This window comes from Passer montanus, unplaced genomic scaffold (assembly GCF_014805655.1).
Source record: "Passer montanus isolate IOZ18808 unplaced genomic scaffold, ASM1480565v1 scaffold49, whole genome shotgun sequence".
In the NCBI taxonomy this organism is placed as follows: Eukaryota; Metazoa; Chordata; class Aves; order Passeriformes; family Passeridae; genus Passer; species Passer montanus.
The window spans coordinates 1,650,411-1,673,774 of NW_024369818.1; the positions used below are offsets into that span (position 1 = coordinate 1,650,411).

The following is a 23,364-nucleotide window of genomic DNA, read 5'->3' on the forward strand; positions in this document are numbered from 1 at the left end:
GTTTGAGAAAAAGCAAAAAAAAAAAATGTGATGAAGACAAACACAACAAAAGTGGGAAGAAGTGTGAGGTGAAGCCATGGCAAAGCTGGGCTGATGGATGAACTCTCCCCAGGTCCTCAGGGAAACAGGAGCTCTGCTCCCAGCTGGAGACACAGGAACTCAGACTGAGAGCAAGTGAGGGCCTCATTAATAAAGCATCTAACAGCTAATCACTGCTCTGCAGAGACACTGACTGATAACACTGCAGGAAAGGAGACAAGAATTTCCAGGAGAAAGCCTGGACAGGACTGGTGGAAATGTGCATCCAACTACTTCTGACCTCTGTTTTCCTTCATATTCTTGTGCTCGCCCAGGTACCTACTTTTGCCCCAGCAGAAAGCTCAGCAGCAAGGGTGCCAAGCAGCACAGCCTGTGCCACGTGAGAACGTGGCCAACAGGTGAACTCAGCTACCACATCCCCAGCCTGGCCTGCTGACTGACCAAAAATAATCATTAACTGTGGCCTGGGCAGCACAACTGAACTGGATCTATTCACATGCAGCCTGGGATTTTTCCAGAGCATGCTATTTCTTTGCAAAAATAATAAATATGCATATTTATTATAGATATTTATAGTATGTCTATTTTTATATATCATATTTTGTAATTATGCACTTCATATATAAATATAGATATTTATTTGCACAAATAGCATAGCTACTTATTTGTTATTCTCTCTCAGGTGTGGAAATGAGGAACTCTGTGTGTGCAGGCTCCTTGCACACTCAGAGCTCACTCTTCAGAGGTTTGATGGGACGCTCAGCACCATCCCTGCACTGCTGCCACAACTCCTGAGCTGTGGCTTTTCCAGCACCTCACTGAAATAAATGATATTATTTTCACAGCCTGCAACAGAAGAAAAGGAGTTGCTGTATTACTGTTTTTCCCTGCTGACTTCTCAGCTCAGTAAATACCAGAAAAGCACAATCCACGTGGATTATCAATGCTTACAGGTTACATAATCCCACAATCTCAGATGAAATGCTGGGAATATTTAATATCAAAGCAAACAACTGCTATCTTTAGGTGCTTTGTCTGTTGCTTACCTTTGCTTGCACTCTCAACGTGCTGCAGCTCATCTGGGAATTTTAAGATGTCCCGGTAATTCTCCTCACAGATTTCTGCCAGGAAATGCAGCAGGGTGGTTTTCTGGTCTGATGATTTTGTATCTCGAATCTAAAGAAGTGAACACAGGAGAAAACAAAAAGGAAAAAAAAAGATTTCTGTTTCAATAAAGTGAATATTGCAGACTTCAACTCATTAGTAAAAAGTTACCTACATGGGTTGCCTGCAAATAAACGGATTATTTAAAAAATGAAATTTCTTGAATTCGTCACAATTTAGGACTAGAAGGAATCTACCCTATGATGTATTTTAAGAAATAATGATTAATTTTGATGAGAACAAGGTCTGAAGACAGTCCATAAAGTTCTGAGATTTTGGCATTGCCAGTTCAGAATCCCCCAGATAAAAAAAGCTGTGGACAGAGATGAAACAGAAGTGAAATTAGAGCATTCCTTCAATGCCATGAATGCCAAAACTCTACAGGAATCCCTGAAATGCTGCAGAGCTGGACACCAGGCCAACAGTCAGAATGTGCATTGTGACCAGCCAAACTAAAGTAACTCCTTGTAAATCCACTGTGTTTTTTCTTGGAGCCAAATGTAAACCATGCTGTGTTAGGCTAAAGATTTGGAGCCCAATTCTACAGAGATACACAACATAAATGCACCCTGCCTTACCAGAATACAGAATAACAAAACAGCAAAGGTAATCCTGGCTGCAGCTAAAGGAAATGTAATGCATGCAGCTGTATTCATGAAAAGCTGCAGGGAAACTCTGCACAATGGGAAGTAACAGGGAAATGTATTTTTTTTTTGCTGTTCTTTTGACTTTTTGTGGCCTGAAACAGATGAGTATTCTTGGGAGTGATAAGACACTGTTCTCTATCAGTCTGAGTGCATGAACTGCTGAAATGAGGTTTTTTAGTTAAAAAACATAAAAATCTGAACTAATTGTTAGAATACAGGACCAGTGGCACATTCCCAATAACCTCAGGGCTAAATCCCATGGCACAGTGCACGTGTCTACACAAAGGATCATCAGGAACTTTAGAGATTGAGAGAACAAATTTAAGGCCAAATTCCTGAGTTTGCCCATTTTTGTGCAGATGTGAAGAAGGGATGTGTGAGATGATGGAAGATCCAGCAGGAGCAGAGATTTCCTCTTACAAAGGCAAGACAGAGTAGGGGTAGGTAAGAGTTTGAGAGGGGCACACTTCACTTGACAGAGAATTAGTAATACATCTGGGAAGAATTGTTTTAACAGCATTTTACTCATCTAGTACAGTTCTTACACAGAAGTAAGCTACAACATACACAACAAATGAAATAAAGGATTTATTTAAGAAGAATACATAAATGCTTGTGTAAAATCTCCTATTTGTTTTCTCATTCTCTAAATCACTTGAAGTTCTAATTCTATAATCCTCATGACAGGCTTGCCATCGATGTTCAATTTAATAGAGGCCTTTCAGCTTTAAGGATTACCCTGTTAGGAATAAATGAGTGCAGTGGAAAAACAGGCTTTTAAAAATATAAGGTATTTAGGCAATTAAGAAAGCAATTTAATTCATACCAATTCAGCGATTAAAGACTAAACAATGCTCAGTAATGGTATGCAGTTAAAGGGCTTTAATGTGTTACATACACAGAAGTTCTTCTGACTTGAAAAAAAAAGAGTAGATTTACTGGCTAAACATCTGCACGGAAAAAGGAAATTGCATTTCAATTTGTCTGTGAACAACAGTAGTGGGATTTGCAGTCTTTGATCTCTCTGACATCATCAAGTGGATAAAGCACTTTTTTTTTTCTAAATGGACAAAATTATTTTGCTTTCAAATTACAACAGGAACATGTTTTGCCACCAAGAGGAACATCACAATGAGAGTCAGCATTAGCACCTTGTAGAAAAGGTAAAACATTTAAATAAATATCTAAATAAACATTTATTTAGAACTTGAACAAATGTATCAAATTCATTTATTTGGCCTGATCATAAACAAGTCTCTGCTATATTTATCTTTACTCTTAACACAATGGATGCAGACAGGTCTGCTTGATATTTAGAATCAATATCTGTATTTTAAAAATCAAGTCTTAAGCCCACTTGTATAATGAAACATAAGATAGCTGCTGTGTGAGTGTAGTTTAGCACATATTTAAATACAAAAATAGAAATGAAAGTAGGAACTGGACAGGTGGCAGCTTGGTTGTGTCTGTATTCACACCCTGTACTCATATTCAATATACACTCATATTCAAAATACACTCGTATTCAATAACACACCCATTATTTTAATTGTTTGCAATAAATGCAATACTTTTTACATTCAGCTTTTTACTTGCAGTCATTTTGCCCAATAGATGTAACATTCCTTGGCTTGTAAAGAACCTAATGGCTTAGCCTGATTTCTGCTGCTCTACACACTCCAGCCAAGTGCATGAAAAGCAAAAAGAGCCTATTAAGTTGTGCTTACAAGACCAGGAACTGGACTTTGATGAACCTCATGGGTCCTTTCCAACTCAGGATATTCTATCATTCTATGATTCAGGATAAATTTTTAACACTGTGGTGTTCAAATTTTAAAACACAGGTTTTGAGTCTAGGGCCTTTCTTTGCCTGAGAGACAGAACTTGGAAATAACACATTCAGTTTAAAAATAAATGAAATAAATTGCTAGATCAGTGTGGGCTACAGAAAGCAGCTCCAGCTGAATGCTGAAGCATCAATTTGAGGGTCAATTCCACGAGATCCATGGCTTGGGGAAGGATTAAAGGCCAAGGGACACAGAGCACAACACAGCACAACCACTCGAATCAGCTGCACAGAGTAAGATGTTTCATTCTGTAAGCCAGGAAAACACCACCAGACAAAACTCTCCCTTGACACAGAGTAAAGCACTTAACCCATGCCAATCACACCACAAGGCACTGCCAGGACGGGGCTGGGTTCTCCCAGCCACTTCTGGGTGCAGATCTCAGGTGTGAGAGTTAAACGTGGCAGCCAATGCAAGGAAAAATTTATGTATGAGCCATCACTGGAGTGACACTTTATTATGGCTATAAAAAGGCTCTCTATTGATTTTTATGAGATTATAGACCTTCTCCTACCCTAGAAATCTTTCCCCCCTTCCCAGAACAAGGCTGCTGGACAATAAATGTCCCCTCATCAGTAATGCTCAGCCTGGATAAACAGCTTGTCTTGTTCTATTTGCACTATGAACAAAAAGCAACATAGCAGCACTTAACAGATGAACACACATTGATCCAGCCAGAACGCTGCAAAAGCTTTATTGAAACTGAGCTCTTGCTCCTCACTTGAATTCAGCACCACAGGACCAGCAGCTGTACCTGCACATCCCTGAAACAATTCTCTTTCCTTTCAGTCCCACTCCCACTGAACGGAATTTTGGAACTCCTGAGGGGGCTCCTGCTGCACTGGGGGTTCAAAAAGCAGCTGGATCCTCTGGACATATCAAACAAACACAGCAAACTTTAGGGGATCACTGCAGCTCCTCCCTCAGCCTGAGCTTTTGCTGCTGTATTTCTGTTTTCACAGAGCAGTCCGTGCTCAGGCACTTTCCATGCTCTGGAGCAGGCACAGGAATAGCTGCTCTCCCTGGCCAGTCTTGATACATCCCAGGAATTCTGATGATGATGTCTCTTATTTGAACAAAATTAAGATCTCTGCCTTCTGCCAAGAGATTGTTTACAGATCATTTCTATCTTCAATAACATCATCCACTGCAATATAACATCCAGAGAGATAATCTGTTTTTAAGGATTTGCAATTACTCCTCAGTCATTAGCCTTCTAGCTCAGTCCAGACAGGGTGGAGTTGTGCTTCCTTTTATTTTCTGTATCATGTTTTAATAAAAGTTTGAACAAAACCAGATCTCTGTGTATGAAATGACCAGCTCTGTTATAAAATAATTTCTTTTCCAAAACCAAACGTTTATCCCAGATCAATACTTGCTTTTTTTCTCCTCTTTTTTTCCAGACTGCATAATGTAAGTACTGCATCCAGTAAACAGACAATTAATTTTAAGATTGTTCAAGAAACAAGAAAAAAGAAAAAATCAATACAAAACTCTGGTTGTATTGAAAAGTGAATTCATCACATTAGGATTCCTCATCATGAAGTGTGTGTATTCTGCACATAGAAATGTGTACACAGACACCTTGCTGACAGCTGACTCAAAAAAATAATAAAAATCTCTTATCATGGGCAGAAAGTCCATTAAATGATAGTCACTGGTCTAAAAAAGGAGTTATAAGTATAGTTATAATATAACTGTATAACTATAAAAGGAGCTATTATAAAATGCAAAATAAAGGCTCTCAAGTTCTGCCAGACAAGCCTGAAGGCTGAAATACATTCCTTAGGAGCAAAAAGTAAAGACACCTTCAAACTACCCAAGGAATGCTGACTGTGTCCTTCCTGTCCATGATTAAACACAGGGTGCAGTCAGTAAATTTCGGTGGCTGATGTCACATTTACACTCAGTACATTTCCCCTGCTGTGTGCCGAGTTTCAGGAGCGGCACCCGAGCGCTCTGCGCCTGCGCTTACCTTGCACAGAAAGCTGATGTTGAAGCCCAGGGACTGAGCGTTCCTGGAGCCAGAGTTCATGTAGTTGCCCAGGAAGAGCACCAGCTCCAGGAGCTTGCTGAAGCTCTCGCTCTTCTTGAGCTCCTCGCAGGCCAGGGTCACTGCCATGATGTCGGGCTTGATGTTGTTCACGTGCTCCTCGAACATCAGCCGGAACAGGATCCCGTTGAGGCGCGCGCGCAGCATCTTCACCGAGCTCATCTGCAAGCACCCAGCCACAGCACACGTAAAACACCAGACACTGAGGTACCAGAACAGCTCAAATTCTCAACAGCTCAAAAAGTTCAAATTCTAACTGTTAGAACACATGCCTGTTTTCATTGCCTGCCCTGCACCCCAGGACCCCAGCACCTCCGTGTTTCAGACACTTGGCAAAAGAGAGCATGTAGCCATGATATTTTATGAAAAATATTCTATTCTATTCTATTCTATTCTATTCTATTCTATTCTATTCTATTCTATTCTATTCTATTCTATTCTTGTTCTTTGTAGCCTTCTGATCCTTCCTCTCTCTCTGTACTTTTAGTATAGTTTTAATGTAATATTTTAATATGATATATGACATAATAAATCAGCCTTCTGAGCAAAATGGAGTCAGTCAAGCCTCGTGTCCTCACACATGGGAGGTTCGACGCAAGAAGAGCACAGCACTCATTCCTTCCTGCTCTGACAAAAACATGGGAGCTGTAAACCCTGACAAGGAGGTTACAATCCTGACGTTGTAACACAGCAAATGACAGAGATACTGAAAATAATCTACAATGCTGATTCATTAATTTAAATCCCCAAGACCAAATTCACCAGGCTAGGTCACAAAATAACTTTCGTATTTTGCAGGAGTGTTCAGAGTTATTTCCTCCCACTTAGCACACTGTAATTCACAAGAGACATTAAAATTAGGGAAAAAAAATGTACTGAGCCCTGTTAAACCACTTGAAATTTTCAATTTAATTGCAAGAATGGTTATACTCAAATCTAGCTCATCTTACTTAGCAGAATACAGAAAGATTTCTTCCCCAATGTATTCACCATCAGGGTGCTCCTGAAGCACTTGGCAGGAAAAGCTTTGCTATGGGACAAATCACACATCTTGGTTTTCAAAACAGGAAGATTTTGATGTGCTCCTGTCTCTGTTGGCCAAAATGTGGCCACGGTCCTTTGAGGAACCAGGATTTTTCTAGCAGTGCTATCTCCCAACAGCTTCCAGAAGCAGCAGCAATAACTTTCACAGGAAGGACTTGAGTGGCCTGAATAATAATGAATTCATTCTAAAATGAACATAAACATGAAGGCGCTCCAGATGGTCTCAAACAATTCCTATGATCAGGCTGGAACAAGGAAAAGGAAAGGATCAGAAAAGAAGCATTTCAGCAGAACTAGTGATCTTTTTTTATAAATCTCCATTGTCACAAATTTCTCTCTGAGCCTCTATAAGCCAAAATCATTGAAAGTCTTGAAACACTATTCTTCTAATCATCCTGTATTTCAGAAATATCATACTGAAAACATCTGCCTTGAAAGGATCTACTTACACTAATCTGCAGTAGATGGAAATTAAAATTAATCACATAATTTGCTTTAACTTTTGTAGAACAATCTCCAATTGCTGTTTTTACTCAAAATGGCACAGAAAAAAAATTGTCAAAAGCTTTAGATCCCAAAACCAGAGTGCAACAAAACACGTACAAGCCCACAGGAGAGTGTGACATAAACATTAGTGAAGAACAATCCTCAAACTTCAGACAAGTGTCCTCTCTTCTTTAATGCTGTGTAGTGTCATGGAACACTGATCATTTATTAGCTTTTGACCACCAACACAGCAGTAAGTTTTAATTCCATTCCCTGACCTACATAATATTTTAAAACCTTCTTAATAATTTCCTAAGAGCTGTTTTCATGTGGGTTGTTTCCTTAAAGCCCAGAACATTTTTATACACAAAATGCCCTTTAGGTATCAGCAGAAGATGGGAACAAATCCTATTTCAGTTCCTCCTGCCCCACCCTGCCCTGGTTTCCCCTTTTGTGGGCCTGTTTCTAAATCCACGTGTTCAGTGACAGAGAAATTGTGATCACATACTGAATTTGGAGAAATCTCCTAGGATTAGGTAAGGAGCACAGCCTGCATTCACTTGGAAAGCTCAAATTCTTTATGGCTCTAAATAAAATCAGTTTCAGAAGCATATCTCTATCTATATATATATATTTATAAGAAATGAAACATTCCAACAGGCGCATGGAACAGCTTCCCCTGCAAACAGTTAAAGAAATGGATATTTCTTTTCCAGCTGACTGTCAGTGATGGGCTCCATATCATTATTTCCCCTTCTGGGCTCTCATAAAGGTCTTGTCTGAACTCTCTACCTAATCAAGTTCTTTATTCAGTTCTTTATGCTTTATTATCATCATTCAATTCTCAAGCCCTGTATTAAAACAAGGATCAAAGGCTATTGGAGAAAGGCAAAAAGCACAATTAAATTTGCCTCACTTCCTGAGAAAAAGCTGACATTCCTCTAATAAAAATTTGTCAACTTACTAAGACAACTTAGCCTCTTACCTATGTTATATTAAAGTTGCCTTTTTTTCCCTGGAAACGTTCTAGGAAGATTAATTCTGCAGCAGCTCACAAAATTACAATGAGGCCAAACAAGCAGCCAATAAATTCAATTTAAAAGACTGAATGACTATAAAGCAAAGGAGGTGCAATAAACTTGTACAATTCTCCCCACTTTGTCTGCCTCCCAGGCAGGACTGCTCATGACAGCTGAGCTGGTTACACGGGAGGAAAAGGGTCACAGAATATGCAACTTTATACAACTCCTCATTCCAATTTATGCTTTTGTGATACCAAAAATGTTCAGCTGGCACTGAAGTGGAAATGCAGCTCCTCACTGAAGCTGCAGCTGTTCACATCACAAACAAATGAAGTTTGAACACCAGGCTGAGGTGCAGAACTCAGGTAACATCCAGCTGAGCCAATCTTACACACATTATTCACTTAATACATTTTTCTTGCTCTACTTCAACATCTATGCAAAGTTTCCTTTAGAGGAAGTTGTGGTGCTTTTTTTGATCCCAGGATATAACTTCAAAAAGTTCCAATAACTAATTAGAATATATAATTGATTTTAACATTCATCTAAATGAAAATGCAGTCCTAATTTTCATTTACATATCAGCTGAATATTAAGTTAATGGGTTCCTTCAAATAAGTTAATCTTTTACTAAGTATGGTTTTTCCACACAAATTTTAAGCAACTTATTCCAACCTTTATTAAATTTGATGGGCAAAGTGATTATCCAATTAACATATCTTAATAATTAACACACCTAAATCTACTTAAAAATAAGGGGGCACACTTTGTATATAATTTAAAGTAGTCTGTATTCTATTCCTACAGCCAAGGTTGAGATTATTATTAATGAGAAACTCTAAAATTAATTTGACACATTAGAAAAAATAACTCCAGTCAAGATTTTAGGTTCAGGTGCATTTCTTCCACGTTAATGGACAGTTCCATGATCTCATAATCAGAAACAAACCCAGAATTTTAGCACCAGTGACGCAGTTAGAGGCCTCTAGAAATAAGACAGAAGCAGGACCCATAAGGCAAAGTACTGGTTTTTATTAAAGCAGATGGTAAAGCTGAATAAGCAAACAAGCTCCAGGAAACTTGGTTCCTTCAGAAGGCAAACAGCACCATTTGGAGATGTTTGATTAAGCAGTTTTTGCTAATTAATGTTGCATTAAATACTTGGAAACTCTCTCAACTTGCTCTAGTCAGTGTTTCCTCAGAAACACAAATCAGTGGAACAGCGACCGTGGGACTGCTGGGGAATGAAGGAACTTTTGTGGCTTTTCCAATAACCAGAGGAAAAGGGCAGGCCTCCAGCTCCAGCCCAGCAGGAATCCCAGCCTGGAGGAACCAGGAGCCTGAGATTTGGGGTCAGCATCCTCACTCAAAGAGCAGTGAGACAAGGCAGGGGATGCCTGTGAAGGGAATTGTGTCAGGGGCAGGGCAGGACCCAAGTTAAAACATCAGGGTGAAGCACTAAGGAATTTCCAGCAGCAAAACACTGGAATGCCAACACAGCCCTTTCAATCAAGGTCATTAGGCACAATTTTGCCAAATTCTTTGCTGATTTTAAGCAGGAAACTGAACAGAATTCCCAAACATCAGAGGCTTCCTTTGTCCTGACACCTCCAGCTTGCCTGCTTCCACTGAGCATTTCCCTTCAACACACTCCAGAAATGCTCCCTGCACAAAACCCAAGGAATTTCTCACTTTGTCTGACCATATCTAGGTAGGGGGGAATATACCCTTAAATATAAAAAAAATTATATATATATGTAGGTGTGTGTGTATATATATATATGCATATATCACAATACACATACTCACAGATAAATTTTGGTCTGTCTAAACACATAACACACATGTTTATATTTTAAATATATATGCATGCTATTATTGCTTCAAAGAAAGCAGCAAATATGTATTTATAGAGATTTTTAGATTGTTACTGATCAATAAATGGTGATGTTTTACTTGTAGTAAGGCTAATTAATGTATTCCACTTCTATCAAAATTCCTCATCTTTGTTTGGAAATAAAATATTTTTGGAACTTCATGACATTTATTAAAAGAAAAGGAAATCAATAGGCTAAAGTTTTGCAAAAGAAGCCATTGATATCTTTCATTTTCTAAATCCTCTCCAAAAATCTCATTAGGACAAATCATATTCTGTTACTTCCCCAACTGAAAAATAATTTAAAAAAAAGCACTCAAAAGCCACTTCTGAAGCCAAATTATGCTCAAATCAGAGCTTTTTAGTAAAAAAGTCTTCTAAGAGGCCTCTATTTCTGTTTTAATGCATTTTAATGTACATAATGCCTTAAAAATCCAGCAAGAGCAAACGTGGCTCCTGTGGAGCTGGGGATAAATCCTGAGCACGTTCCAGAGGCTCTCATCATCATTTTAATCTCCTAGGCTGAGGAGGGGAAGTGAAAACAGGAGCTCATTTGCCTAAAGACTCCTGAGCTCTTTGGAAGACCAGGAGCAGAAAGTGATTCCCAAGGGCTGGCAGGAACTCAGGGTCCCACCTCACCCCAGGCATGGATTAAAGAATTCCTGCAAATGCTGGGATTTCCTTCCAGAGAGGCCCCAGCCATCCTGGCAGCACCTTGAACAGATCCAGGGACTGGAAGGACTGGAAGGAGCAGAACACAAGCTGCAATTCCAGTTCCAGTACCAATTCCCACCTCTCCTTGAGCCATTCTGCAGTTAGTGTTGGTATAAACACAGATGTTTGATCACACATCTCAAATATGGATGTGCACTTATTAACTCTTCCCGCTGCTTTCAGGTTTTGATACTAAACAAATTTATCAGTTATCAATGCCAAGGGGTAGCTGGGTCGTCTATGGGCTCCTGGAAATTTATCTGCTTGAAGGCAGAGGGTTCTTCAGAACCGTTTAATGAACACTCAAGGCAAGACAGGCAGACAAAGATTTGGCCTGGCATAGGAGTGCCTTGCTTTTAATGCTACTCTGTAATTCCTTCCAGAAAAATGTAGCCATGATATTTTATGAAAAATCCTTTCCTAGGATTTTTCCTGTCCTGAGGAGCTGAGAGCCTCAGGAAAGAAATGTAAACAATAACTGTGTGCTGCTGTGGAATGCCACAGGTGCATCTTCCACTGGTCCATGTGGATTGTTTTCAATTAGTGACCAATCACAGCCAGGGCTGTGAGCAGTCACAGGATTTTGTTATGCATTCTATTCTATTCTATTCTTGGTCTTTGTAGCCTTCTGATCCTTCTTCTCCCTCTGTTCTTTTAGTATAGTTTTAATGTAGTATTTTAATATGATATATGACATAATAAATCAGCCTTCTGAGCAAAATGGAGTCAAGCCTCGTGTCCTCACATATGGGAAGATCACCACAAGAGTAATTCCTTCCAGACAAACACCCAGAATCCCAGAATCAGAGAGGTTCACACAGGAAGGGACCCTGGGATGACCTGCTGCAATCTGGCTGCTCACAGCCCTGCCCAGGCTGGCCTCATACATATTGAAGACATTTTTTTGATTACTACTCATCAGGAAATAGTAACTTTTCCTACTGCAGGTCTTGCAAAAACAGTAAAACAAGATTTTTATCCTGAAATTTGTTTCTTTTTACATGCCAGAATGGAACTCTGCAGTTCATCCTTGCATTAACACATACCACAACTCCAAATTGCTCAGGCTCGGCAAGATCGTTGTATTCATCCTTCAGTTCAGCTAAGGCATTGAGTTCTTTCTGCTCAGGGAGATTCTTCACCAGGTTCTAAAACAAACAAGGCATTATATCAAATTTGTTACATTAAACTACCTAAGATAATAAAAATAACATGCTCAAAATACCACAACATGGAAATGCACGAGGAAATTACGGGAGGTTTATTTTATTTACGCAGCTTTAACATTATATAAACATCAAATCAAAGCAGCAATTATTTAATACAGACATCAACTGCTCTGCTGCAGTCTCTGATTTGAAGAATGTATTAAAAGGTTACAGTATCATTTTTCAGGGCCTGACAGCCTCAATGAGCTTTGTCTCTCTACAATCTCCTTTTGCCCTAATGCTTGCATCTCGCTCATTAAATATCAATCAAAAGATAACTGGTCTGTGTAAAACATGACAAAATAGCAAAAAAAAAAAAATTACAATCATTAGACATTCAAAATATCTGTGCACAAAGTACACTTAAAAATACCTTATAAAAAAAGGTCAACAACCCAAAATTGTACAGATGTTTTAGATGGCAAATGTACAGGGACTCAGGCAAAAGTTCAATTTCCTGGCAGACTTATTCATGTCCCCAAACAAAATTGTGAGTTATTGTATGATCTTAAGGTGTCAAAATACAGATATGGCAAGTATTTAAAATATTTATATTATGACTGAATAATAGTTTGTTTTAAGAAATACTCAGTAAAAGTGTAGATTTGCATTTAATACACCATATTTTTTAAAAATAATGCATTAAAATAGTGCATTTTTTAAAGTGTAAATTGCATTTATTTATATATGCCCTGTCTTACTCTTGAATTCCTAGTCCTTCTGCCATTTTCATGTGGAAAATGAGCTATAACCAAAAGCAGAGCTATTTTCACATACCTGAATCAAGGATTCACTCAGTTTCTCCTCATCAACCTCCAAAATGATATTTTTTATTTCTTCGTAAGGCAAACGGAAGGAACCCAAAAATATTGCTGAAATTCAGTAATACATCATCAGAATCAAAAAGATTGATACACAAAGGCACACCATTTCTAGCAACTCAGAAAGTCACATCCCCATCAATATTAAGTTAAGAAGTCTCCCATATAAACAAATGCTAGATGGGCAATTACTGCAGTTTGACTTATAACAAATTTCCTTTAAGAAGTGAAACTATGACAACAATTTTAACTTTTAAAGCAGGCTCAGCTGCTCCCTAGCACTATTACTTTCCATTAAAGTTTTATCTTTATGAATGACATCTGCATTCCTACATAAGCAGACCTACTCAGCCAATAACAGATATCTTCATCTATTTGCTGTTATTGATCCCATAACCTCCATAACCATGTATGAATGCACTTACAGTTGGGTCAATGATATTTATGTGATATTCCAGAAAAGATTTCACATCCAAGTGGTAATGAAGAGCTGGGCAGAGTAAGAAAATGCCCTAACTTTACCACTTTTAGGGTAACTGAACTTATACAAGAGACACACACAATGCAAACCCTTCAAAGGTGGAGCTCTCAAAGCAATTTGATCACAGAATGTTATAAAACCTCAAGAGAGCCCCATTCAGTAAACTACAAAGAATTCTTAACAGATGGATCAGCATAACATTGTAAAAAAGTGCTTTATATTCAGCCTGACTACTGTGCCTGATTATCCTGCATCCATGCTGCCATAATTTGAAGTTTTCTGTCAATTGTGAACTATTCTATCATAGTTCATCTTCTGCTCACGGATGTGGCACTAAAAAATGCCCACATTTGGGTTTACACACTTATTTGCCAGGGGCACAGTTGGACTAGTGACATTTATGGAGTTTCTGATGGAAATAAAAGACTCCACTACTGTTAATGATTGATTTGCCTCCATAATTAAGGAGGAGAGAAGCAAGCTGAATGACACAAGGGCTGGTTTTGTTACAATTTACAGCAGTACCTGCACCTCCGTAGCCTACCTGATAACACCTTCCCCTGAACCTGTAATTCTGCATTGCTCTGGAGAAGGAACAGCCAGGAATGGCCCCTAAACCCCATCCCACAAACCCCCCACACTCTGCTCTGCCCAAATCAGTGGTCACTGAATTGCACTTCCAGTCCTGAGCAGTTAATGCTGTCAGTTAATTGAGAGAATTAACTGACAAAAACCCCGAAAACTCATTAAATCATTTTTCCACGTTACTTTTTTTCATTTTTCCCAGGTTATATAGTGAATTCAGAATGTGTATTCAAACACCATGGAATTTAAGAGTCATGTTCAAATCAGCAGTTTCTAGAGAAAGCAATTGTATGTGCAAACAAAAAAAGACAATTTATGAACACTGATGTGCAGATGTGACTTAGACATTGACCTAATGCCCTTCACATCACTTACATAAATTTTGTGCAGATTTTCCATCCAAAACTCTTAATTCTTTGATCTTCTTCTTTGACTGAGCTGCTTTCTTTTCTTCTGATTCTTCTACAGGCTTTTTGGCTGGAAAGAAGGTATTTATTAAATTCTATTCATTATTACAACAGTTCCATCTTAGCTAACAGCAAGTCCATTAGCAAGCCATAATAATACATCTTTAACAATCAGTTCAAGGCAAAGTGACTGCACTGCCTCCACCTACTGTAAAATATCCAAACAAACAAAGCAAATGTCCAAAACTGAAAGGAACAAGAACTAAAAATATGACAATGAACAATTTTCCCAAGCACTACCAAATAATATTTATGTGTTTTAACCCCATGAAATTTCAGTTCAGCTCCAATTCATTGCAAGCATTTTTAAAAATACAGGGATTTGGTGTTACCTCAAAGCACATGAGTGCCCTCTATTGAAACATTAATAATATCTGTAACTTCTTCATCCAAAACCAACAACATAAATCATCTGATACTTCTCACACTGAACAAAGGTATGTTTTTACTAATTATTTATGTTGTCAGTGGTAAAGAGCAAAACCAAGAAAACAGTGTATATTTTAAAGTGATTCCTTTTAAATTAGCACAATTCACTACTCTTATATTCAGCACTTTAACTTATATGGAAAGAAATGTGGCATTGGAGCACCTAAAATATAAGCTGATTTTTTGCATACTTTAAAACAGTCAATTTTTGCAGAATTTTCTTAAGCATTAAGTAAACCCATTAACAAGGATTTATTTCCTTTTAAATATAACATAACATATTTGGCACTGAAGGAATAGAATCTTAATGTGCTTAACATTAATTGAACTTAATGAATATTTTAAGTCATTCAAAAGTAACTGAAAAACTGGAAAGTCAAATTAAGATGAAGTTTCAAGCAGACTGAATACAGTTTTTTTCTCTGAGCACTTTTTTTTTTTTGCACTGTAATGAGCCTTTGTGGGCTTCATTACAGGTATTTCCTAAGGAAAAAATGTTAATTTTTAGAGTGAAGAATAACATAAAGCCTCAGTTTCAATCTCTTTAATTAAAAAAATAAAAGAATGTAGAGACCGGGTATTTGTCTCCTCACACCCATTACCACCAGGAAAACATCTGGCACAAGGGAATTCTGCTGGTTTACAGCCCTGAATAATCAGTTTCTCTTGGCCATGTTCATGCCAGTCCCAGGCAGTGCCCTCAGCCCCAGCTATCTCTGAAGAGCCTAAATCATTGAAAAATGAAAAGCAAAATTCTTCTAGAACAAATCAGCCCTTGCTGTCCCCTTGTTTTCCACTGGCCTGCAAGCCTGCCACGAGCAGCTGGCTCGGAGCTGCCCCTGCCCAGACAAGCCCAGCAGCCCAGCACTGACCCCCAGCTGCCACCTAAAACCCTAAAGTGACACTTCATTCTGTAATCAGGCCCTTAGCACTAATTGCTCTCAATTAAACACGGAAATAAGACCAGGTGCTCAACAACACAAACAAAAAAAACACCCAAGAGTTAAAAATGAGCTGTCCCATGGGCAGGCAAGAAAGACAATTACAAATTCTGTTCTGTCACAGCAGAGAGAAATCCTGGGCTTTGTCTGCTGAGACAGATGACAAAGAGTGATTCAAGAAGATGGGTGACCTGCTGCAAACCTGATCTGTCCAAGAGTTAAACCCTCCAGACCTCCAGGGATCATCTTTAAAGCTCTGGACACCACAAACGGGTCCAGACTTGTCTCAGGAGCTGGGAGCACCAAAGACAAACCTGCAGAAAACACACACCCAGCTCCTTGGCTGGCAGACTGCAGAAGTCACAGTGTAAAAGAAAACAAGAGGAATAAATGTTTTTGTTATCAAATATCACTTCACAGAAAGGAAACTTTCTTCCTACAGAGGTAATTCACAAAAGTCAGAAAGAACAAGTGACAAACACCCTGTGAGCAAGAGTTCAAGGGCAAAGGTGCCACAGCAGCCCAATGCAGAACAGGTATTAAGCTATTCTTCTGCTATGGTATAAAAAAAGAAGAGTAGTCTGCGGTTTAAGGACAAAATATTTTATAAACAGACACACAGAGGGTGAGCTGAGGCAGAATTCACAAGAGGAACCCTGCCTGTACAGGGCACAGAACCAGTTTTCCTTATCACCCCTCCTCACCTGTGAGCAGGTGCACTCTACTGGTTGTAAAATCAGGAACTACATTGAAACCACAGCACATCACACATTCAGAACAAACCATGGCTCCTCTGACCTGCTCAGGCCTGAAGGGCTGCAACACCACTACTTACAGATCATCCCTTTAACAAACATCACATGTCTGGGCTAGAATCATTTTTTTCTACTTGAAAAAGGCCAGAGAAAATGTTCTAAAACTAGAGGAAGTTCTCTCTTCCACACATGAGACTTCAAAGTTCACTTCATGCCAATTCACAAAAACCAGAGAAACACCAGAACCAGATGCTTCTGTGACTGCACTAAAGCCACAATACAGCATCAACACCAATCTTGCCAAGCCCAAACTCACAGGCAGAAAGAGACACTATTAACATTTCTAGATGAGACAACTCCCAGAATCTCCCCACCACCGTTTCAGCCATGCTTGAGATGATAGGGAGCATCTGAGAGCTCTCCAAAGCTCATCCCTCTTCTGCCAGAGGCTCTGCTCACACTATCCATCTCAGCAGTGATTCAACTGTCACACAACACGGATGATGGAATTTGGAAAAAATAATTAACTCAATTAAAAAGATACTTGATACTTTCCAGAACTCAATACGGCACTGCTGACCAACCTCCCGCCCCTCGTCAGGCTCTCCTTTCACAAGTGCCTGTTCAAAGATAACACACTTTTGGTTTGATGCCACACAACCAAAGGGAGAGATGAAAGAAGGATTTTATAGCAGACAGCACAGGGCAGCTCAGAAAAGCAAGATGAAAAATCAATCTGGAAGCTAAAGCAGCTGTGTTACTTCATGCAGACCTTGGCGCTCAGTGCTGTGATTATTCATTACAGCACTTTGATAATGCTTCTGGCTTACATCTTCATTCAAAATCAGCTTGGTTCCAAACCAGCAAGTCTTACAGACAGCACCAAGAGCTGGTGCTGCCACACCCAGGTTTCCATGCCAGAAATGGTCAGAGTTTAAAACAAAAGGTGCAGCAGAGGGGAATGCTCCTTACTCTGACCACTACGGATGAAGCAAGAGAAGACTGAAAGAACAGCTCTGGAGCAGTGAGTGTGCTCTGGGGAGTGCAGCTGCTGAGCCACTCATGCACAATCACCTCACACCATCAGACCTGTGCAAGGTTTTGGGTGGGCTTTTCCCTCTTCTTGACCTCAGACAGACAGAAGAGGGACAGGGAAGGACAGCCACCATGGCAGAGCCAGAGGAGAGCCTGTGCCCTTCAGCACACACAGATTCTTCCTGGAGACCAGCAAACACAGATGTAAACACCAGCACCACCTAAGTTACTTTTTCCTAATTTAGAGCTCTATTAACTTAGCAATAATACATTTGTTTACGAGTGTTGGAGGGAAAAAGCTGATGCAAGAAGCTGCAAGGCATTGTTTGCTGTTGGTCTGACATTTCCCAGCGCATGGGCAGCTCCAGCTGTGCCTTCAGTGAGACCTTGAGCTGGGAACTCCTCTAATCCCACTGCAAGTGCCCTGCTTGAAACCCTCCCAAGCCAGCCAGGGCATACAAACCCCAAACAAAACGTTATGGAAGCTTAAAACACATTAAGCAGGGCTAATGATAATCATGGCAAAGAAGATACATCAACAGGTTGAAATACTTCAGAGACTTAATTAGGAAAAAATCCTACCATCAGTACTTTTGTACTTCTGTAGCAAAAAAAGAAAAAAAAAAAAAAGGAAGCATACATTATTCTTGAAAATTATCATTTTACACCTGTTCATTAATTCAGCTACTGAATAGCATTTGAAGCAGCCATGACTAAATTTTTGAAATATATATGATTTTATTTAATGATATTGAAGTTGTTAAAGCATTTTATTATGAGCTGAAATGTCCAGTTCATATGAAATTCCCTTATTTCTTTAAATTATCAATGAATAATTCTAATAAAGAATTAACAGCAAAAACTGTCAGTCATGAATACAATGGGGATGAAAATTAAAGGGAGCTAAAAAGGAGTACATTGAATTAAAGCATGGAGAAAGCAGATATTTAGGTGACCTTTAGCCTACCTTAACCTGAGCCTAAGCCTCCAATTTCTGTCAAGTCTGTTCACACAGTGAACAAAAACATCCTGATATTGTCATGGGAAATGAACGAGTAATTTCATCTTATTTCCATCTGGCAAGTGGCTTCCCAATTGCATTTGCCAGTATTTGGCAGCAGAAGTAAACATACAAGAGAAATTAACTGCTTTGTTATTGCCTCTACCTGAGAGAAGAACTATGGCTAGTGCAGGAGTGCAGGAGAAAAAAATGAAGTGTACACACAGTTGCAAGGAATGGAAACTACACACACAAGAGGACTTGAGCACCTGAAAGTAGTAATTACATTGAATTTATCCCCCTCTCCCAAAAAAACTAAAACAAACCAAACTCGTGATGTGATATGACTTGATAGAAAAACGAAATGAAGAGCTAGGAATGCCACCAAAAGATTAGAAAGTAATTTGTAGCACAAAAGTGCAGCAAATTCTGTTGCAACACAATAAAAGTTCTCAGGGTCTGGCTAAATGGATCACCTTGGATGCTACGATAGTCTCTCATTCCTGTGCTGGTCCTAGAGGCACTCAGAAATGGAAATGAAAGTCAGATGAAGGGGGAGAAGGAGGGAAGTCAAAGACAAAGTCTCAAATTTGCTGTTGTTCTTTTTTTCAGCCACCCCAGGGTGTCCCTTGGTGTGCCCACAGCATTCCCAGGCTGGAATGGGACAGGGATGGGACAGCCTGGCCTTCCTGCAGCCACCTGCAGGGACACAGGAACATCTGTGAGAGCAGATGAACCACGTCCAAGCTCTGCCTGCAGGCAGCAGAATAACTCTGACAAAGTTTGTGTGCTCCAGCCAGGCTGCACAACCAACCTGCTGATCACCAACACGTCCATGGGCTCATGGAATGGCTCAGGCTGGAAAAGCCCTCGAAGGTCCTGCAGTCCCAGCAGCAGCACCACGTGCAGGTGGCTTTGAGCACCTCCAGGATGCCACTTCCCTGGGCAGCTGGAGGTGATGCTTGCCAACCCTTCCTGTGGAGGTATTTTTCCTGAGGTGCAATCCAAACCTCCCCTGGTGCAACCCAAAGCCGTTCCCTCTGCTCCTGTCCCTTGTCACCTGCAGAAGCAGAGCCCTGGTGCTGGCAGCAAGGAGAAAGCCACAGGGCAAGCTCAGGAGCAGTGACCAAGGAGCCATTCCCCAGCAGGCCTGCAGGCAGTGACACAGAACACCGAGAGGCTCTGGCAGAGGCCACAGCTCACACAGACCCTCCTGGACCCTGCAGAACCTGTGCCAGGCAATCCATCAACTGCAGGAACTGGGATTGAGGTGCTTTGGCATCCAAACTCATTCACAGCTTCTCTCTGTCGTTTGGGCTCTAACGTTGACAACCAGCAAACAGTTTCCCCAAATATCCAGAGAGAAATGCAAGAGCATCAGCAGATGTCAGCCACGCCTCCTGTCAATTCAGGCAGCAGCTGGGGGATCTCATGTTTATTCCCAATGCCACCTGGCATTTTTCAGTTCACCTAAAATCACTCAGTTACCAATTCCTGAAGCAAAATTAATTAAGCACTCCTGCTGTCACTCTGTCCTTTCTGCAATCAGAAGAGCTCAATACCTGGTACAGCAATAAAAAAAGAATTATTACAAAGCAAGCAATTGATCTAAAAGTGAATCTTACACTGAGCTCTCAAGATAAAAAAATAAAGCAGGGAGGAAAAAACATGGAACCTCTTGCAATCTTGTATGTTTTTTGCCTAATTAATGTAATCAAGCTGAAGGAAGTGGCATCAACCCAACAAATTATGCTCTGTGGAAGAATAAAAGAGATCATAACTTAGTTTTACAAATTAGTTTTGCAAAAAAAAAGTAACAGGGGATCTGTACTCCTATTAATTGTTCTTATAATTGATTGCTACTTTATTCGACCACCACATTTAATGACTACTATTAATTTCACATGAAATATTCCTTGCTCTGTTAAAATTGCCCTAAAATGATTGTAAGTAGTCTAATTGTCAATCTCTAGCAAGAACTTGTGCAGCAAAGTTGCACAGCTAAAACGGACTTAATTGCCCACTCTGTATTGGGATGGCTTTCAGCTTTCTACCAACAGCATCAAGGAGATGCCTGGGCCACAAAAACTCCAAAACAAGACAGAATCCCAACAACCAAAACAACTCCTCCCCTCGGAAACAGAGAAAATCCCAAACACAGCCACACCTGATCTCACAGCTGGCTTTGCCTGTGGAAGATGCTGCTTTTGCTGTGAGACAGTAAAAGCAAATATGAACAATTCACGACACACAAATGGCCACAGAAACACAGATGAAGATTAGAAATCAACCAACAGCAGGCAAACAAGGATTAAACTGAAAATATTCCCATGGACCCCATCCACAGTGTTGGAGATGTGATGGAAGAAGCTGGAATAAAACCCAGAGGCCTTTTCCATGACCTCTGCTGTTTTCCCATGAATACTGAAATGCAGAAACCTCAGGAACACTGCAATGAAGAAACCCCAGGACTGTGCAGCCCGTTTGTCCCTTTGCCACCATGGCCAGGCTGTCCCTGGAGGGGCTGGAGCAGCTCCCAGGGCTGGCACATCCTGGGGCTGAGGGGGCTCTGAGCCCTGCCCAGCCCCTGAGCCCCGAGAGCCACCCCTGATTTCAGAACTCTCACAAGTTTTCACTGGGCAGAGAAGATGTTTGCCTACGTCAATAAAATGCTGCCCATAATAGCATTTCTAATTTCAACAGCCACATGGCCCAGTTGTATTTTTTCCTCTGACATCAGGCCACCATCACCACCAAACTGAGACAGGACAGCTGTAATTATTTCCCAGATTCTGATGAGTTTCTTAGCCCTACAATTTCCAAAAGTAAAAAAAAAAAAAAAAGTATCAAGACTCAGAAAAAAAAAAAGTCATTAAATTGCTGTCATATTTTACCAAGATTCTAGCAAACTCATTTTCTTTTATTACTGTGAGAAGTCTAATAACTAGATATCTTTTAAATTATTAGTTCACCTACTGTTCCCCTTGATGAAGCCCATAAAAAGCTCACCTTCACAAACAAACACACTTAGGGGAATCACATTTTCCAAAGGAACCTTCCAAATTATGAGGCTAAAATCCCAATATCCAAAAATCCTTTTATACAGTCAAGTTAATTAGATATTGGTGTTTAATGGAACTCACTAAAATGTTAGTAAAAATGAAGTGATAAATTGATTTCTTCTATCACTGTGATATCTGACATTTAACATTCCTGACTAAATATTGAAACACTAAGTAAAATACACATGTCCAAACAGACATTTTAGTATTTTCTTCCTTTTTAAAGCATTGCTCTTTCAACAAGGTTTTAAAATAAACATGCATGCAAAATACATAAACATACTGAATTCCAAATTGCTTGACTTTTTAGTGTAATGTAGCCCACCCTGGTTATACACTCTGCCCTACAACCAAATATAAAATCTTACATTTCCACTGACTTACTACACAAGAAATTTGATTTTATGTTTAGTTAAAAGAATTCTATTCTCCCATTTAGAGTAAAAACAAAAATAAGATTAGCTGGTATTTATTGTTACGCTGAGCCCACAGACCCCAAAAAGAAGCTTTCACAGGCATCAGAGCCAGAGCAGAACTTCACAGGGTAAAAGGACCATATTAAAAATAATTGGCAAATGATCTGCCTTAATAGATCCCATTAATTTCAGTAGTAAAAGTCAGCACCCCATGAGGCTGACTGGTAAGCAGAGCTTTGATAGCTGATCAATAGAAATAAGGATAAAATGTTGGGAAATTAGTCCTCCATAAACAAATGTTTAGAACTGTGGCATTGTGGTGGATGGCATCAAATAAATCCAGTGAGCTGCGTGGAGGCTGTGCCAAGCAGCCCTGCCAGCCTCAGCAAGGCTGAGCACAGAGGCTGGGACAGCCCTGGGGCACCCCTGGGTTCCATGGCTGAGCACAGAGGCTGGGACAGCCCTGGGGCACCCCTGGGTTCTATGGCTCAGCACAAACCCCAGGACAGCCCTGGGGCACCCCTGGGTTCCATGGCTGAGCACAAACCTTGGGACAGCCCCAGGAGAACCTCTGGGTTCCATGGCTCAGCACAAACCCCAGGACAGCTCCTGGAGCACCCTTGGTTTCCATGGCTCAGCACAAACCCTGGAACAGCATCCCTGGGTTCTATGGCTCAGCACAGAGGCTGGGACAGCCCTGGGGCACCCTTGGGTTCCACAGCTCAGCACAAACCCCAGGACAGCTCCTGGAGCATCCTTGGGTTCCATGGCTCAGCACAGAGGCTGGGACAGCCCTGGGGCACCCTTGGGTTCCACAGCTCAGCACAAACCCCAGGACAGCTCCTGGAGCATCCTTGGGTTCCATGGCTCAGCACAGAGGCTGTGACAGGCTCCCCCAGCCCCTGGAGCATCCCTGGGCTCCATGGCTCAGCAGAGAGGCTCAGACAGCCCTGGGGCAGAACTCCTGGGTTCCATGGCTGAGCACAGAGGTTGGGACAGCCCCTGGAGCATCCCTGGGTTCCACGGCTCAGCACAAACCCCAGGACAGCCCTGGAGCACCCCTGGGTTCCATGGCTCAGCCCAAACCCTGGGACAGGCTCCCCCAGCCCCTGGAGCATCCCTGGGTTCCATGGCTGAGCACAAACCCCAGGACAGCCCTGGAGCACCCCTGGGTTCCATGGTTCAGCACAGAGCCTGTGACAGGCTCCCCCAGCCCCTGGAGCACCCCTGGGTTCCATGGCTCAGCCCAAACCCTGGGACAGGCTCCCCCAG

The 23,364-nt window shown here is 40.7% G+C and overlaps 1 protein-coding gene across 6 annotated transcripts in view; it reads right to left on the minus strand.

The window, feature by feature from the left end:
• DIAPH2 (diaphanous related formin 2) overlaps positions 1–23,364 on the minus strand; it is a 170,639-nt gene that overhangs the window by 97,748 nt on the left and 49,527 nt on the right. For all 6 annotated transcript variants that reach the window (XM_039722540.1, XM_039722538.1, XM_039722539.1 and 3 more), the window contains 5 exons: positions 14,363–14,464; positions 12,878–12,972; positions 11,939–12,040; positions 5,673–5,912; positions 1,086–1,215 (listed from right to left, as the gene is read on the minus strand). In XM_039722540.1, coding sequence (XP_039578474.1) covers positions 1,086–1,215; positions 5,673–5,912; positions 11,939–12,040; positions 12,878–12,972; positions 14,363–14,464 — 669 coding nt within the window. The remainder of the gene's footprint in view (positions 1–1,085; positions 1,216–5,672; positions 5,913–11,938; positions 12,041–12,877; positions 12,973–14,362; positions 14,465–23,364) is intronic.